The sequence below is a fragment of the Sciurus vulgaris genome (genome assembly GCF_902686455.1).
Source record: "Sciurus vulgaris genome assembly, chromosome: 15".
Classification (NCBI taxonomy): domain Eukaryota; kingdom Metazoa; phylum Chordata; class Mammalia; order Rodentia; family Sciuridae; genus Sciurus; species Sciurus vulgaris.
Genome location: NC_136476.1, coordinates 25,651,552 through 25,671,162, shown reverse-complemented (window position 1 = coordinate 25,671,162; position 19,611 = coordinate 25,651,552). Strand labels below are relative to the sequence as shown.

At 40.6% G+C, this 19,611-nt stretch overlaps 1 protein-coding gene and 1 long non-coding RNA gene across 5 annotated transcripts in view; both read left to right on the top strand.

The window, feature by feature from the left end:
• LOC306645380 overlaps positions 1-19,611 on the top strand; it is a 268,819-nt gene that overhangs the window by 149,766 nt on the left and 99,442 nt on the right. The window lies entirely within an intron of this gene.
• GLDC (glycine decarboxylase) overlaps positions 1-19,611 on the top strand; it is a 114,361-nt gene that overhangs the window by 59,937 nt on the left and 34,813 nt on the right. For all 4 annotated transcript variants that reach the window (XR_013759608.1, XM_079113023.1, XM_079113022.1 and 1 more), the window contains exons 16-18: positions 12,064-12,139; positions 17,234-17,359; positions 19,188-19,337. Coding sequence is in view for 3 of the 4 variants with exons in the window: in XM_079113023.1 (XP_078969149.1) it covers positions 12,064-12,139; positions 17,234-17,359; positions 19,188-19,337 (352 nt within the window). In the remaining variant the exon portion in view is untranslated. The remainder of the gene's footprint in view (positions 1-12,063; positions 12,140-17,233; positions 17,360-19,187; positions 19,338-19,611) is intronic.

The following is a 19,611-nucleotide window of genomic DNA, read 5'->3' as shown; positions in this document are numbered from 1 at the left end:
CTTCCTGTTGCTCCTTGAGCATTCTTACCACATGGTGTCCAGGTTCATAATGGAATTTTCCAAAGTGAAGCATGCAAAAGCTGCAAACCTCTATGGTTTCACCCCTGAAGTTACACAATATCACTTTTAAAGCATAAGGTCTGTTAGAGCAAGTCATTGTATCAGCCCAGGCTGAATGTGGGAGGCGACAGCATATAGGTCTGAATGTTGGGAAACATGGTTCATTGTGGGCCATCTTTGGAAACTGGCTACAACACCTGTCAGTAATACAGCATAAGAATACGTCTTCAGCACACATAGTAACTCCTAACAAGCAGCAGGGTCTTGATCTGATGGGGCCAGGCAAACTTGGGGCCTTCTTTGGTTCTCACTAGCTTTGAAAGTTCCCTTTCCCTCTTCCAGTCTCAGTTTCTTTAATTGTGAAGTCAAAACTGTGAAGAACAGTGATTTTTAAAAATTATTATTTAGCTTTTAATTTTTTGCAGACTGCATTTTGATTCATTGTACACATTTCATTTCCATGGTTGTACACAATGTAGATTCATACCATTCGTGTAATCATACATGTACATAGGGTATGATGTCTGTCTCATTCCACCATTTTTCATACGCTTCTCCCTCTCATTTTCTTTTACATATTCTAAAGTTCCCCCATTATTCTCTCATCCTCCACTTATCAGGGAAAACATTTGGCCTTTGGTTTTTTGGGAGGAACAGTGATTTTTTTTTTTTTTTTTTTAATACCTTTATTTTTTATTTTATGTGGCGCTGAGGATCGAACCCAGGGCCTCACACATGCCAGGCAAGCGCTCTACCACTAAGCCATAACCCCAGCCCGGAACAGTGATTTTTAAAAGTAGTCTTCAGCAAAATCTCCTGGGCACTTGATAAAAATGCAAATTCCTGAGTTCTGCTCCAGATCTATTGATCATAATCTCCTGGGATTGGTACTTAAGAGTCTTATTTTAAGAAGTAACCAAATGATTCTGTGAGAGAGTCCAGGGGGCAGGGGAGGGAGCAAACAGGTGATCAGTGTGTGTAAGATGCCATCTTTGAATGCCTTCAGAGGATGAATCAGTCGTCTGAACCGCCTCTGTTCTAACTGTGACCATGGCCTCAGCCCTGGCATCATCTGGAGCTCATCAGTAATACAGGATTTCTGTTTCAAAATAACGAAACTAAGCAATTTTAAAAAATGAAACATCATTTCTAAGAAAGCAGATAGAACCAAATCTTGCCTCTTCTTTGGTAACATAGGTTACCCAGCAGAACCATGTAGTTTGTAAAAACAACATACCCTATAAAATACAAATGATTTAGGAATAGGGCATAGGGCAAATGAAAGGATACAGCACTCTTTATAATAGCCTCTCAAACTCTCATTTCATAAAGAGGAAGGTGTTGATATCATAAAAATCAAGTTTTTGTGTACCTTTGTTGAAAACTCATCATTCTACCTTTAAAAAAATATGTATTTTTTAAATGTTGAAAATGAGCAAATTTTGCCCTCTAGTGATGGAATATGATCCATCTTCAGCATCATAACTCTTAACAGTAAGTTGAACTCTGATCCAGGATCCCAAAAGTCTCACCTATGTATGGGAAAGGTCAAGGGTGACATAGAACTGTAATCCCAGAGACTCCAGAAGTTGAGGCAGGAGGATTGAAGTTCAAAGCCAACCTCAGCAATTTAGTGAGACCTTGTGCCAAAACAAAACAAAACAAATGGGCTGTGGATGTGATCTCCTGGCTAAATTCCCAGTACCAAAAAAATAAGAGTGGAAAAGTTTGACTTTACTTAAAGTAGTGGTTCCCAACTTTGGCAGGAAATTACAAACACATGGTGCCTATAAAAACACTTGATGTTCAGGCACAATCCCAGACTGAATTATACTCTCATCAGGGAATGGCTGGAGTTAGGGAAGGGACCCAGCATGCGTGATTTTTGTCTCCCCCGGTGATCCCAACTTGTGGTCAAGTTTGAGAACCACCTTGAATTTTGTGGTGGTGTTTTCCCCAGTGTACCCAGTGCTCTTTGTCCTAATTCCCTCATTCTTATGATTGACAGTATGTCATCCCAGTCTTGCAGGAGGGTTAGAGATCTTTATCAGGATGTAGTGCCTGGAAGTGGTGTCTTATCTAGCTCCTCAAAGTCCAAAAAATATAACATCTATTTCCAAGAGCAGACTGGAGAGCAACAGGAGTTGTACACTGTATGTAGGTTTAGAAGAAGAGGCAATGTGATGTCTTCATTTGGGGAAAAGAGGAAAGGATATACCACATATTCCATCATCCTCCTTACAACCTTATTTTGCCTTTATTTATTTTTATGTGGTGCTGAGGATTGAACCCAGTGCCTCAACTGTGTTAGGCTAGTGCTCTACCACTGAGCCGCAACCCCAGCCCCTACAACTGTAATGACCGGCTACCCGGTGACGAGAAGTTCCACTTCCCCTGATGTGAAGATTGGACACCCGGGGAAATACCATGGCAAGGGTAGAAAACAAGCTTTATTTAAAGAATAGTAACACAGACTTCTCCACAGAGAAGGGGGCCCAGAGCTGGGTGAATCTTGGCCTTTTATAATTTGCAGGCTTCTTACTTCTCATGTCCCTCCCATTATACCACCCATGTGGTGAAAAGGTAAGGAGAGGAGCAATTCACGGGGAGCCACCCAGGGAATACTCATTAATAATTCTCTGCTGGCAGGGACAGTCTCCCCGGAGGCAGGGGACTTTTGGTTATCCGTTAGGGGAGGGGGATGTGTCCTGTAGGTATCAACATTCCATTCACCTATGAACCAATTTCCATCTTCCGGACCTGACCCAAATTCATCTCTCTACACTAAGTGCCTGATCTTTGTTCTTGCTTCACAACCTTATTTTGGTTTGTTTGTGCTAACTTCTGTATGAATGGATTGTAAATTCCTGGTCTTATAATCCTTCTGTATATACTTCAAAACTTTCTACATATTGGTTAATTCATTATGATTTACGGTTGGCTAGCATCCACTTAAATTTAAGGGGCCTACATAGCCTTCATGTGTATTGTAAGCAGAAACAGTTTGACTACTGTGCACAGGGGAAGAAATTCAGTGCACCTTGTGGATCACTATAGTTATAGAGGGTGCAGTCAGAAATATTAAGGGACCATTTCCTTATATTTTCATTATACCTAATTAGAATTGTTTAGGGCATCTCTAGATTCCTAGAGTCTAAGTTGCAAAACAGTTTAAATCTGAATATATTTCCTTTTTTGTTACTGTATGATATCTAAAATATAATTTTTAGGAAAAATAATATATATACACATAATTTTTAGGAACTATATTATATATACATATAATTTTAGGAAGTAGTAATATAACTAAAATTTTTATTGGAATAAAAAATTTGTGTGTGTGTGTATGAGATATTTACTATTTCAACCATTTTTAAGTTTAGTCTTTACCTTTTACCTTCAGCACCATCCATCTCCAGATTTTTAAAATTCTATTAAACAATAACTCCTTTCACACTTTCCCAGCCCCTGGTAACCACCATTCTGCTTTCTCTATGAATTTGTTTTATTTATTTATTTACTTATTTATTTTATTATCATTATTATTTTGCGGTGCTGGGGATCGAACCCAGGGCCTTGTGCTTGCGAGGCAGGTACTCTACCAACTGAGCTATATCCCCAGCCCTTCTCTATGAATTTGACTACTCCAAGCATCTTCTACATGTGGAATTGTGCAGTATTTGTCCTCCTGGGCCTGGATTATTATACTGAGCGTCATTTCTTCAAGTCTCATCAGTGTTGTAGCAGGTGTTAGACTTTCCTTCCTTTTTTTGAGGCTCTTATCTTGTATGTATATGCGAAATTTATCCACTTAGCTGTCAATGGACATTTGAGTTCTTCCAAGCTTTTAGCTATTATAAATAATGTTGCTATGAACACCAATGTGCAAATATTTGAGTCTCTGTTTTCAGTTATTTTGGATACACATCTAAAAGTGAATTATTACATTTTTAGCAATTCTATGTTTAATCTTTCAAGAAAGTGCCATAATGTTTTCCACAGTGGCTATACCATTTTACATATCCACCAGCAATGTGCAAAGGTTCTAGTTTCTCCACATCTTTACAAACCCTTGTTAGTTTCCATTTTTTTTTTTTCCTTAAATAATAGTCATTCTGATAGATGTGGAGTGGTAGTTCTTTGTGATTTTGATTTGTATTTCCGTATGACTGGTGACATTGAACTCTGTTCATATGCTTATTAACATTGGCATGTCTTCTTTGGATAAAAAGTTTACTCAAGTCTTTTGACAGTTTTTAATTGGGTTATTTGGAAGTTGTTTGGAAGTTTATGGTTGAATTGTAGGCATTCTTCACATATTCTGAATATTAGTCTCTTATCAGATATACAGTTAGTGAATATTTTGTCCCATGCCATGAATTGTCTTCCCATTTAGTTGATAGTGTCTTTTGATGCACAAAAGCAACTCTAAACTTTTTGGTTCGTATGTAAAGAATTTATACCTCATCTAGTACTCTGTAGCTGTGGCCTTATTCTGGTAAATGTTATCCTTTTGTCAACAAGGATAGTCTCTTGTCAATTTCTACTATTGTGACTTACTGTGGTGCAGTTTAAACTGATCTGTGTTATTTGCCCTGAATGGTCCTTGGGTATCTAGAGAGAAGGAGTCCATGCTAGAAATTTTATGCTGTTGGCCTGGATACGAGCCAACTCTGAATATGGCAACTCTATCAAAAGAGCCATTTTTCTTCAGTATGCTTGTGCCTTCATTTGGGTTTCCTAAAATCAGAAACTGAAACAGATTTAAATACAGTGAGTTAATCTGCAGGCTCATCACAGAAAGCACAGTGAGACAGTATGGAAGTAAGTTGCAGAAATGAGAAAAGCCAGAGAAGATAGCAGGTTGTCACTGATGTTCTGGCACTCAGTCCCATTGGGGGACATCATGGTAGACTAGTGGAACATGCCTCAGATTTGTCCCAGTAGGAAGTAGGGAAGCTAGAGTATTTACCAACTTTTGGCTGAAAGCCTCTCCTGGGTACTTCTGTACTTCTGACTTGTCCCTTCTCTGCTCAAGCACATGCCAGCAGAGAACACCCAAAAATGGAGAGACACAGGTGCTTGAGTTATAGTGCTTTTATTTTGAATCATAACTGTCTACAGAGACTGCAAATGAGCTTCAGGAAGAGATGAAGGACTATGGGCAGGACAACAACCACTCCATAACAGCTTGTTTCTAGTAGGTATGGCCTTTGTAAATGGATACTAAGACCATAAGAAGGGTAAGGAAGGAAAAGAGATGCTGATGCACTTTAGAGGAAGATGGCAGCCCAAATGGGTCCAGAATGGAGAAGTAGACTGACAGGCAGCTGGGGTCAGGAAGCAGAGCACTTGGAGATATGAGGCAGGGAACCTTGGAGTGATGATAGGAGCTTTTTGGAGCCTAAAGAGATTTAAGCTCATGGAGATCTACAAACCCTAGATGGGAAAGTAGTCAATCTGAAGGAGTCTTCCTATATAAACTAGAAGGGTTCTTTGCTTTCTCCAAGGAGTTTCAGGGGAAAGTAAGATTTGGATCACGTCCTCTCTAATTTTGAGGCTGAGAACATTCTATCCTTTGTAGGTGGGGAGATTCTCCTCTTAAGACACTTGGTGTCCTCAATAGAGGACTGACAGTTTGCAGACTGGTTCTGCTGCTGAATGTGTTGGAACAGTTTGTAATGAGCCCCAAGGGTGAATGGAGCTATATCAGACGAAGGAAAAAAGCCATGTGCCTCATTAGACCCATTAGCAGAGAGAGTCAGAGCCTACGAACAGGTGGTCCTGTGCAATTAGCACTGCAGGCAATGGAGTGAGGCAGAGTTACCCAATAATGACCTCAAACTATAATCCCAATATCTGTAATCCCAGACATTCAATGATAAGTAAAAAATCCCAGACATTCAATGATAAGTAAAAAAGACATTCTTTTTTTTTTTTTTTTTTTTTTTTTTTTTTTTTGCGGGGGTGGGGGATAGATACTGGAGATTTAACTCAGGGGTGCTTAACCAAACTTTTTAATTTTTTATTTTATTTTAAAATAAATATTTTCATTTTTTTATTTTAAAAACCAAACTTTTTAATTTTTTATTTTAAGACCAGTTCTTGCTAAATTGCTTAGGTCCTCACTGTTCCTGAGGCTTGAACTTGTGCTCTTCCTGCCTCAGCTGCTGTGATTACAGGCATGTGCCACCCACTGTACTTGGCTTATAAAAAAGACATTCTGAAACTAAAACTATGGGCTGTAATTCTAAAATATCAGGGTGGTATACTGTTGAAAACCAACTTAAGTGACTTGGAAAGTTTCTCAAAAGAAATACTCCAAAACACAAAACAAAAATAGAGAGATTGAAGATGTGAAGGAAAAGTTAAAAACTCAGAAGATAGATTCAGAGCATGGCATTTTGGAAGGAGAAAATGGAAGTCAGTTCATATTCATCTTAAGAATTGAGGAAAAACAACCATATAACCAAAGTGATTATAGGACAATGGAATTATTGAGGATAAAAATGAACATGAATGGGGCTGGGGAGATAGCTCAGTTGGTAGACTGCTTGCCTTGCAAGCACGGGGCCCTGGGTTCAATCCCCAGCACTGCAAAAAAAAAAAAAAAAAAAAAAAAAAAAACATGAATGACCTAGAAGACAAAATATAGTAAAAAGAATAAATACAAATCTGATTATTTGAAATGTCCAATAAAATCAGTAAACACCTGGACTTAGAGGTACATATGCATGATTATTGTGCATTTGAGCCTGGGGACTTCTAGCCTCCAAACTGTGAGCTGTGAGCTGAATAAGTCTCCTTGCTTTATAAAGTAAAAGAGAGAGAGAGAGAACCTCTTTTCATATCTGACTATTGAAATATGTGTGTGTGTGTACACACTCACACATATGGAGTGAGAAAGGAAACAGTCATAGATATATGCAAGATTTAAAGAACTATAAAAGAATATTAGCATATGCTACCATATATATGTCAACAAATATGAAAAGTTAACAGAAGATCTGGGGATGTAGTCCAGTAGTAGGGTGCTTGCCTTGCTTGCTCAGGGTCATGGGTTTGATCCCTGTACCACACACACATATACAAACTCATTCAAACTTAACAGAAATAAATGATTTCTTAATGGAAGGTTAGGGGGGAAATGGTGTGTTAAAAGCAGATTAAAAAGCGATTTCTCTCAGTAGGAAGCTTTACAAAAAAATCAGAGCTGTTGAAAAGAGCATACTGCTGCAGGCAGATTTGAAATGGAACATTGATTTTATTTTGATCAATAAATCCAGATAACACAAGGGGGAAAAGTGATTTCTCTGATCACAAAGGAATGAAATTAGAAATTAATAACAAAACCCGGAAACTTGCAAATGTATGGAAACTGAATAGTATATTCATATATAACCAATGGATCAAAAAGAAATCCCAGGGAAGTTAGAAAATATTTTGAAGTGAATCAAAATGAAGACACAGGGCTAGAAGTATATATAACTCAGTAGTCAAGGGCTTGCCTAGCATAGGTTCAGTTCCCAGCACCACAAAAGATTAAAATTGAAGATGCAACCTACCAAACCTTGTGGGATACAACTAATGCAGCATTTAAAAGGGAAATTTATAGCTGCAAATGCCTGTATTAAAAAGGAAGAAAATGACAAACCAAAGAACTAAAACAATGGAAAAAGAGGAGCAGTTAAACCCAAAGCAAGCAGAAGGAAGGAAAGAACAAGGATTAGAGCAAAAATTAATGCTGTGGAGGGTGGGGCAGGAAAGGAGAAAAGTCATAGGAAAATAAGGTTAAGTAAAACAAAAGTAGCATACAGATCATGAATGAACCTGGGTCCTGGGCCTCATCAGAATGGATCTGCGGCATCTTGATCTTGGGTTTCCCAGTCTCCAGAACTATGAGAAATACTTTGGTTGCTATAAGCCACCTCATCTATGGTATTCTGTTATAGCAGCCTGAATGGACTTAGGACAGTAACCATAAACTTTGGCATGAAAACTTTGCCTAATGTAGCCAAGTTTTCCCTGGTCTTTTTATTTCTTTGGGACATTTAGAGCTGGAGGGTATGTAAAGGGCTGAAACAAAAATGTCGAGAAACTTATTCCTATTTTCTCTTATTTATTTGTCAAACCACAAACACAGGGAGTTTCCAGCTTAGTGGAGAAAAAAGCAAACAATATTTAATTATCTTTACATTACCCACTGAGCCTGGCGTGGCTTGCACGGGCTTATTCCCCATAATACTCTGTCCCTCTTGCAGTCATTCAGCAGCATACAAATACACTCTAGGACTTGCTGGTTTAGAGTCATGATATAATGTTTAATGCAGACAGAAACAGTAATTAACCATTTCCATGGATAGTCACAGTGAAAGACAAGCCAGAATGTTGTTAGCTCACGGGGCTTCTCGGGTTGAGGAAGTTGTTTTGCACACACTATGGTGTGGACAAGGGCTCTCAGTGGTTCTCAAAATTTATTGTACATGAGAATCACTTGGAGGGCTTGTGAAATAGCTAAGCCCCAGCATTTCTGGTTCAGTCAGTCTAGGTAGGGGACTCAGAATTTTCTAGCAACATGATGCTGGTGCTGTTGGTTTGGGCATCACCCTGTGAAAACCACGAGCGTTGCAGAGGTATTCAGACCTGACTGCAAGTTAGAATTACCTGGGGAATCTTTAAGAATATTGATGTCCAACACCCCTCAAATCAATGATCTTCGAATGATTGATGGGTATTGAGGATTAAACCCAGGCGTGCTTAACCACTCAGCCACATCCCCAGCCCTTTTTATTTTTTTTTATTTTAAGACAGGGCCTTGCTAAGTTTCTGAGGCTGGCTTTGATCTTGTGATCTCCTGCCTCAGTTTCCTGAACTGCTGGGATTACAGGTGTGTGCCACCTTTCCTGTTTTTTTTTTTTTTTTTTTTAATTTTTTACTGTTAAAACTTACTAAATTTTTTGCTGTATTTATATTGACTAGCTGCCCTGAATATCCCCACCTGTGATGATAGGGCCTAGATTTAGTCATCACAAAACCATTGAAGTGCATCAACTCACAATTTATTTTCACCTGTGATTTCTTGTACTTACATAGTTGTTCTAGTTTCTTCTAGAGCACTGAAATTCTCCTGGATTTTTTGTAGATGAGTCTGGGCTTTGGAAGAAATCGTCTGCTTGTTTTCTCTAATTCTGTGTTAAAGAGTAAAATATGCATAACTTCCTTCATCAGCCTAAATGACTGTTATCCACTGGAGGAACTTTAAGACAGTGTCAGTGTGCTCTTAAGTATTTCTGTGGGTTTGAGGCTCCCCATGCATTGGCATCATCCTCTCTGAGCTCCTGACTGCTAACCACCTCATTTTAATAGATGTCAGAAAACCCTTGTCCTGGCTTCTCTCCACAGGTAGTGGTTTTCTGATTTAGGGTATGCAGATTATACTTTTCCACCAACAGATGGCACTAGTAATTCCCCAGTAGTAGGCTATGTATGGCATTTAAACGTATTTGTACTTTTTGAGTTGAAATGTATTTGATTTTTAAGAGCATCTAAGGCAAAAATCATCCAACATTTCCAGGCAAATCTTTTGCATGTTGCCTTCCTCTCAAATTTACTTCTAGTCTACACCTTGATTGGTTTTGCAAAAGACAAATACAAGTGATGAGAAAAACATAGGGGTAAATAGAAAATAATGTTTGTTGAAGTTCCCTACTGATGACGTTTGTGTGGCATTCAATTTTGAACAAATTTTCTAAACATTTATTGTAGAGCTACTACATGCAGAGTATAATTCTATGTATTCTCTGTGGGGAAATGTTCAGAACTCCAAGTCCCCGCTCCTCCTTTCAAACCTTACTCTAATTGAGATAATACAGGCATGGGAAGTGTGACATCTGTAATAATTTTCCATGTATGGTGCATGTATATGGTGGTATTACCAGATGAACATGTGCAGGAAAATGCTATGACAGGTTTGGAAGAAGTAGAGGGTCATCGATTCAATCAGATTTTTTGTTTTTGTTTTAGTATCAGGGATTGAATCTAGGAGTGCTTAACCACTGAGCCATATCTCCAGGCCTTTTTATTTTTATTGTGAGACAGGTCCTTGATAAATTGTTGAGGCTGGCTTTAAACTTCCTCCTGCCTCAGCCTCCAGAGTCTCTGGGATTACAGGCATGTGCCCAGCACCGGAAGATCAATCAGTATTTATGGAACATCCTTTTTGTCAGTGTTTCTGGGATAGAGAATAGTTAAGAACAAGATTCTTGCCTCCAGATAAAACCTCTCTGAGGAAGTAGCACTGAAGCTAAGGCCTGAATATTGAAAAGAAGTCAGACCTGAAAGGATCTAAAGGAGGAACTTTACCAGTACAAGGAATTGGCTTGATATATTTCAAGGCCCGTAGGACACCTGGGTGGCTGGAGCATGTTAGAAGACACCAGTGTAGGCAGGTTACAGGATGCCCTGGGGTTTGTAGGTGCTTGCAAAAAGCTGGATTGGTGAGTTTGGAAAATGCTTTGTAAAAAGTTAGAACTATTTGAAGAATGGGTAAGATCAGTCAGACTAGCGCTTTACATGTATTATCTATGTATCACATCTACCCTATGAGGTAGGTGCGGTTGTTATCCCCACTTTACAGATAAGGACACAGGCAAGGGGAGACTAAGTAACTAGCAATGTGAGTGGCTTGTTGAAGTGTGGCATGTACATTTTTTCATTTCTTAAAATAAAAAAGCATTAAGTGGGCTAGCACTTGTTTTTCAGAATCTAGGAAAACAGGAGAATAGTCTATGCCTTTCTCCCTGGAAGACAGCTGAGAATGGCGAGGCTGATTCAGTGCAGGGAGCAAAGAGTTGGGTCTCAGGTCTTGTGAGATAGGCTTTTTCTCCTCCTCCTTCCCCTCCTTCCCCCCAACCCTAGCTTTTCACTGAACCTCCTAGTTCAATCAAGCAGATGAAGGTCTGTGAAGGAATATCAGCATTTGTTCTCGTGATTCTCAATCCTCGGGAACCAACATAAGAAGCAGTTCTGATTGCAAAGAAAGCACATGGCTCCTTGAGACAAGCTGTCCCCACAGGAAGTTTCCATTTGTCACTGTCGGCTCTTTGGGTGGGTAACACTTTGACATTAGTTTCTTCATGTGTAAAATAGTGCGCAATGGAGGACATGTGCATTTGAATGGCACTAAAAAAGCTCTTACTCATTTCCCTTTCCTTCCTACGGGGTACTAAGAACATTAAATAACAGTCTATAGTTGACTCAGGCTGCTCACTGGAATGTTAGTCACTGTTCTGAAAGAGATGCCTGCAAGGCTGTGGAGATGAGTGTGGCAGCCATCCGCACGTGGGTCTTGGGAGAGCAGAGACCCCAAGACTCACAGGAATGGTGCCACATTAAAAGTGCAAAGTTCCCTTGGGGACATCCTAGTCCCTGAATCAATATTTGATAATGTTAAGAAATTAGTTCAGTATCTTAGGTGTGATAATATTGTTGTAGTTATATTTAAAAAAAAAAAATCTTTCCTTTGATAGATATATATTGAAGTGTAAGCTGATAAAAGATGATGTCTGAGGTTTGCTTCAAATGACTTAGCTCAGCATGAAGGGCGTTAAGTGAGGGTAGTTGGGAATGAGATTTACCATAAACTGATACCTGTTAAGGCTGAGTGATAGCTATATGGTGGTTCCTTAATTTTTTAGTTTATTTCCATATCATTTTGAAATTTTCCACAATAAAAAAGTTTTTTTTCAGTGTGTGGTCCTTAGTGGAAAGTTCCATCTTTGGTTAGGAGTGGGTGCACTTTAGTGCATAGACCAAATGCTGTTGTATTGGTTGTTCCAGACCTTTTGGCTCATGCAGAGATCCTAGGTGAGCTTTCCTCTGTGTCTGGGAAAGTGACAAAGCTTCACACACTGGTGAACATGTGGCCGGCACCCAATAAATATTGAACAAGTCAGTAAAAGCGAAAAGATCAAAGCCCTGATCCTTTTCTTCTTGTCTTTGCAGCGGAGCCCAGGGGGAATATGCTGGACTGGCCACTATCCGAGCATACTTAGACCGGAAAGGAGAGAGGCACAGAACGGTGAGGGTGGACAGGTGGGGCTTGCTCACTTGGGGTGGCAGTGGGCCCAGCTCTTAGGGTCCCTATTGTTCTGTGGGTTACTCCCTCTAAGCTTTCTTGGAAGCAGATGAGGAACATATAATCAAGGAACAAATTTCTGTGAATGGGCCATTCGGATCCTGGCCTCCAAGGCCATATTGAGGGAAAACATTCAGAGATAAAAGGTTTTTGCTCAGACCCAGAATGTAAGAGTCAGCCAGTTGGCCGCAGAACTGCCCTCTCTAGGGAGCAAAGGAAGGAAGCGGGCAGGAATGTTGCCATTGCAAGCCTCCTCTTCTTGGCTCAGTCCTGGCCCTGGGCCTGGACAAAGTGCAGAGACCACACTTTAATTCTTCTATAACCCCTACTGTGCCTAAGCACAGTTCTCATCATATGTATGCTCAAAAAATATTTATTGAGTAAATAAATTCCCCACTAGATGACTCTCATCTCTAAGCAACAAAAAAAGACATGGAACTGAGTTCATGTTTCTGCTTCATTATTTGCTTTGGGTATGAGAGTCCAGTCTCCAGGATCCAAATGGCGCCTGGGGACCCTTTGGGGACCAGCAGGTGTTAATTGGCATCACTAATCCCCAGTGGCAAAGCTTTTTGATCCACTTCAGGCCTCAAGTTGAAGCTGAAGGTGGCCCGTGTTTCTGGTTCCTTTGTTTTGGTGGCCAGAGCTATGCTAGGGTTTCTACTGAGCTGTGGAATTGGTTTTCTTAGAGGAGCATTGGGTAGTGGACTGGAGCAGGGCAAAACCCTTGCCTTTCCCGGAAGAGTTTGAGAAAAAGGTGCAAGGTGGTTCTAGCTGCCCAAGTAACTGGTATGGGGTGGGTGAAGGCCCAATTTTAGTTCTTTCCTGGTTTTATTAAAACTGGAAGATTGTTTTGGCCAGCTGCCTGGCTTGCACTGAAGATATTTGAAACCATTTCACTTCTTCTTCAAAAAGGGAAAAGAGGAAAGATTTTCTCTTTCCTTCCTTTACTTATCCATCCTGATTTCACAGGCATGTCTTCCCAGGCCTTTGTACTTGTCGAAGGATATAATTGATTTTTAAAGATCTTTGAAAAACAAGCCATTCATGAATTCAATAAACTGTTGAATCCTGGCCATGTACAGGGAGCTTGTGCCAGACAGAGAGAGATCAAGGGAGAGCCCGGCAGACACAGACCCTGACCTTCCAACTTGGGTTTATTCACTGAGGTTTTCTCATGGTTTTGAATTCTAAACTTTCTAAGGAAGGGTTAGTTTAGACTTGTAAGTGCCTCAGAGGCTCAGCACTTTTATAGAATCAGAAAGGAAACTTTGGAACTCAGGTTGTCCCATGAGAGGATGCCGGATGCCACTTTCCTGTTTTTCCTTCGTGGTTCCCAAGTGCTTAGGTATTCCCTGAAGTTCCTGGTCATTACCCTCTCTCTCTAGAAGGTACTGGGGATCCTATATGATCAACTGGGCTTCGTGTTGGCAGTGTTTGTAGAAGGGCCAGCTAGAATCCAGGTTCTTTCTGCTCTGAGGCTACCTACCCCTTGATGTGTTCCCAATTCTCCAGTCTGACACCAAGAAGTAGCTGTGAAGTTGTAGAGGCTGGGGCTCACGCCAGAAGGGTCAAGGAGGATGAGCAATCTTGTGATTTGGCCTGGGCAGCATTCTTCGGTGGCTCAGTGATTCTTCCTGACTCCTGTTCCTCTGTCTGTGCTTTCCCATCCCCGCATGGCTCCCCATCTCCTTGTGTGTGACGTTTCTCTTGACGTCATGTCTATACTGCTCTCAATGAAGTGTTGTGAGGGGGCATTGCAGTCCGAAGGATGGAGAGGAATGGGATTCTGCACTTCAGGGACAGGGGGAAAAGGGAGAGGCAGGAAAGACCACCTGGTTATTGAACTTATGGAAATATAAAAATTATGAGCCTGGAAATATTGGCATCCTTTTAGATTAAAGATTTTAATTAAATCCTACTTTAAAAAAAAAAAAAGAAAGAAAATGATTTATTATTCAAGTAATCAGGGAAGATTTTTCCACATCAGCGATGTCTGAGGCAGCTGCTCCCACACAATAGGCTCTAATGGAATCTAGTAAAATAAGATCCTTCTGTTTGGAAAAGGAGTGTGGAGAAATCATGTGCTATAGAACCGCCTTGGTTCCTGATGATTCTCTCCTTTAAGCTCTGAAGTTATTTTCACATTTGCTCTTGGGTTAAATTTCAGAGGTTCCTGAAATGGAATGCCTGCATTCTTGATTTACCAGTTTAATTTGGGAAAATACAAATTTATCTAACAAATACTTTTTTTTTTTTTTGGTAGTGCTGGGGATTGAACCCAGGGCCTCGTGCATGTGAGGCAAGCCCTCTACCCACTGAGCTATCTTCCTAGCTCTACTTAACAAATATTTATATAGGGATTACCACGTGCCAAGCACTATCCCAAACAGCTTATAATTAACATCTCAACTTGCTAGTTAAATATTAACTTGTTGGCTGATTAGAGACTGAGTTGCCTATAAGAAGGGCAAATATTGAGCTCCCCAAATACACGTATTTGAGAATTTCTTTCTCTTCCCAACTGCCTGCAGCCTTTAGTCGGTGGGTTTTATCTATGGTAAAACATCAGCCCCCCTGTGCAGCAGCATGCCTCCTTGATTCTCTCCTTCAGCAAGTCTTTGAGGAAGATCCGTGCCCAGCTCCTTGGAAGTTAGGAAAACAGCCTCACTTAAATGGGTGTAAATGCACCAAAAGCTGGATTCACTTTGGATAAATTAAAACATCAAATCTGGGTTCTTTTGTTTTCAGGTCCCTCATGACGCTGATTTTTCAAGTAAGGGAAAATTAACGTTGTCATAAAGTTCCTTCAACTCACCTTGTTTGTGTGGAAAACAAAAAATGTCCAACAGCAACATATAAATGAGCCATTGATAAAACCACTGAAAAATTCTTCTTTTTCCTCTATTCTTTATACCAGAATAGGTATTGGTTTCCTGTGGCTGCTATAACAAATTATGGTGGCTTAAGATAGCACACATTTATTTTCTTACTTCCAGAGGCCAGACTAAATCCAAAATTAGATTCACCAGGTTTACGATCACAGGTTCCTTCTGGTGGAGTGTGGGGGATGGGGGCTCTGTTTCCTTGCCTCTCCTGGTTTCTGGAGGCCATCTGCACTCTCCGGCTCAGGTCCCTTTCCTGCCATCACTCCAGCTTCTTGCTTCAAATGTCACATCTCCTTCCTCTGTAATCCAGTCTCTCTCTGATGTGGACACAACCAGAATTGCAGAATAACCTCCCCATCTTAAGATCCTGCCTAAACTTGCTCACATCTGCAGAGTCCTTTTTGTCATAGTACGTAATGCCCACAGGTTCCAAGGATCAAGACTTGGAGATGACTTAGGGTGGTTGGCATTTTCAGCTGGAATGCTTTTGTTGCATCAGAACTTTCCTGGTGGGAATCCTTAATTTTGGCCTTCTATGAATATTTTATATTCATTGGTAATATTCTCCATTTCCTTCCTTTATCAGTATTCTTCCCTGAGGAATTCTTTATTCAGTGATCATTTCAGAGAATAAAAATGCCTTGTGAGAGAGGACAGTGACTTTAGCTTTGGTATGAGAAATTAAAGGAAAAAAGTTAGCTACCAAAGGGAAGCATTTAAACAAGAAAAAGTATTTGTGGCCAATAGAGCATAGCCTGCATCTGACCAATAGCTCTTCAAAAGGAGCATGAGCCTTCTATCAGCAGAAGAGTGACAAAGTAATTCCATTTTGCCTTTGGTTAAAGTTCTGTGTGTGTGTGTTCTGAAATAGACTACTTTGCTGTTTTTGAGAAAATAGCTGGAAGCTAAGTTTTCCCTTCATAAGCCCACTTTTATAATGTCCCTTTCTCTACAAAGGGGTTATAATCTTGATTCTGGGATTAAAAAAAAAAGGAGTATTAGTTTTAGAGTAATCATTGCTTCTCATTGTTGCTTTCTGTTGAAGAAAACTTTGTGATGTACTTTCCTTTTGTGGTGCACTACAAGAGCGTGTGTGCTTGCTTGCATTTGTATGATGGCTTGGAGGACATGAAAAAATGATTTGAATCTGGGAATTCTAACATTTCACCTCCATCCACCGTCCCTAAAAATTCAAGACTGGGCTGGGAGTGGCACTCAGTGGTAAAGCACCAGCTTAGCAGGTGTGAGGCCCTGAGTTCAATCCCTAACACTGCAGAACAACCAACCAACCAACCAAAAGTCCAGCACATATTTAATCTGTAACTTAGTAGCTCTCGAGAGTTACGATGGCTGCTCTAACAAATTACTATAGATTTTATGGCTTAAGACAACATGCATTTATTAATTACAGAGGCCGGATATCTGAAATTGGTTTCACTGAGCTTACAGTCAAGGCATTGGCAGGACCAGTTCCTTCTTGAGGAAGTTTCCTTTGATTTCCCTAACTTGAAGTTTCACCCCATTTTTTCAATCTCCTGTTGTCCATCGGACTGTAGACATGCAACATCCATTCGCCAGGGTTGTCAGTGGGCAAGTCACGTGAGCACAGGGCAGGTGCCGATTGCTTTCCATCCTCAGTTTGATTCTTATGGTAGCTAACAATTGGTTGTAGAGTAAGCATCCATGACATGTTGACATAACTGGTGTGTTGTCACTGGGAGGCCCTGGGTTGCATCTGTTATTATCATCTGTCCTGGATAAGCCCAGAGAAACACTGAAGCAGCTGTAGACATTTGAGTCCTAGAGTTTAACTCCAATGTCATGTTCTTATAAGGTGCTTTCTATATATTTTGACTAAGGCCAGGTTAGAATAAGTACAGGCCTATTTTTAATGGCCAAAACGAGGCGAGATATTTTAAACATCTTTAGGGAACAATATTTGAGGATTCAAACGGAAACTGTTTAGACATTGTTTTGTTCTAACAGTTAAAAATTAAATTGTAGCAGATTTTAAGGCACTCAAGTTCAGCTTAAATAAAAGCATATGGTCTCTAATTTGTGCTACAAGTGTGTTGTGGGACTTTTCTGTCATTATTAATAGCCTGTGATTATTTTTTTCCCTCTTTCTTGCTTCCTTTCCATTTTCAAGGTTTGCCTCATTCCGAAATCAGCACATGGTACCAATCCAGCAAGTGCCCACATGGCGGGCATGAAGATTCAGCCTGTAGAGGTGGATAAGTATGGGAATATCGATGCTTCTCACCTCAAGGACATGGTACTCATCTCCCCCCTGACAGATGGGACAGGTTTGGGTTGGGAAGAGGAGGTGGGTGGGGAGCAGGGACCTGATAGACTATGTAAACACTATTTTCTCTTGCATTCTTTTTTTTTTTTTAATATTTTTAGATGTCGATGGACCTTTATGTTATTCATTTATTTATATGTGGTGCTGAGGATCAAACCCAGTGCCTCACACATGCTAGGCAAGTGCTCTACCACTGAACCACAACTCCAGCCCCTTTCTCTTGCTTTCTAGTGAAACTACTACAGTTCCTCCTTTGAATGGGTCTGAGGGAAAATGGTGTAAAGGCAGAAACCTAACAGTCTCTATAAGAAAAAAGAAAAAGAAAACACAGCAGTGGTGTTTTTGGTCCCTAATAAAGCTTACTGTGTCTACTCTACCCCTCCCTTCACCAACTGGATGAAGGTCTTTTAAACTGAAATCCTCATCTTCTAATCATGCCTGAGAAAGACACTGAATGAATTATTCATGGTAGGAAGAGCACCCCTTGCAGGATCTGCCCGCTTCTTATGACTGACCTTCCCTTTACTTCATCATCTTCCCGCACTAATAATCACAGCTGGCAGTCAGTGCCACACAGTTTTCGCGTTGGGAATTAAAACACAAATATAGATTTTTGCAAATGTTTGTGAATGTGCCAGCCATACTGTGCTGAATTCCAGGCAGCAATCCACCCTGTTTCCTCCAACACCAACCCCCACTCTCAACCTCCCAACCTCCAGGAAGAGGTTGCTTAGCAACCATATCTGCTTTCCACCAGTGGACTGGAGGCTGCATCTTAAGCGGGAAGGAAATCCGTGGAATAGCAATGTGATTTTTGTCAGGGTTATTAGGCATCGAGACTGGGAACCTCATGTAACTCCTCTTTCAGAGGGAAGCTGCAAATACACGGCACTACTCATGTCTTCCATCCACCCCTACTCTTCCATCGCCTGATGGAATTTTTTCCAACAAATATTTTGGGCCAGTCGTTATAATTATCAAATCTCTCCAATATAGGATATGACTTTATTTTTCTCCCATTTCCACATGCCCCTGCTCTGACTTCCTGTCTGGAAAAAAAAAAAAAAAAAAATCTAAAAAGCAAAAAAAACAGACAACACCAGTAACTAGTCTTTTATATATACTTGCCTTCTGCAAAAAGGAAATTTTTATCAAATCAGTAATGCTTCTTATGGGTTTTCTAATTTCAAGAGAATATGAGGGAAAGGGAGTAGGGATGGGTGTGGCAAGATGAGCAGAGAGAATAGACATGTCTAGAACCAAGGTAGCCCAAAATAGTTATTGATATGAATCAATTAAAACCACCTTAGAGAGTTAGGCCCAAAATATCAACAAATCTTCCGAATAGTCCCCCACCCTCACTGTGTTGGGGATTGAAAAGGCCTTATGCATGCTAGTCAAGTGCCCTACTACTGAGCTACACCCCAAACCCTTTTTATTTTGAGACAGGATCTTGTTACGTTGCTGAGGCTGGCCTCAAACTTGTGAACCTCCTGCCTCAGGCTCCTGAGTCCCTGAGATAATGTACAGGTGCCCCTGTCCCCAGCCTAAACAGTCTTTTAGGTATTGACTATACATAGAGTCCTAGCCTGAAAGGATCTTGATATTTCTTGAGAAGATTCATGAGGGGGATAATGGCTGTTTATCTTTTATTGCCATTATTGTACTTTGATACAGTGCCATGAATGCAAAGACTAAGACTTCATCTTTCATTAATTAATCCTTTAGGAAGCAAGGGTTTAGCCAAGAAAGAAACCTTTCCTCCCTTTGTTTCCCTCTGCCTTCTTCTCCCCCACAGGTGGATAAACACAAGGAGAACCTGGCTGCCATCATGATCACCTACCCATCCACCAATGGGGTGTTTGAAGAGAACATCAGTGATGTGTGTGCTCTGATCCACCAACATGGAGGGCAGGTCTATCTTGACGGGGCAAATATGAATGCTCAGGTGGGAACCCTCAGAGAATTCTTAGTTCCCCTGAAAAAATGGATTACCCCCCCCCCCCCCCCCCCAGAAAAAAAGTTCCCCTCTGGCTTTTTGAGGGACCTCTTAAAAGATAACACTCAGCTGCGTGGTCCCAGTGACTCAGGAGGCAGAGGCAGTAGGGTCACAAGTTCAAGGTCAGCCTCGACAGTGTAGTGAGATCCTGTGTCAAGAAATAAAAAGGGCTGGAGATAGGGCACAATGGTAAGGTACGCTGGGTTCAATCCCTAGTATAGCA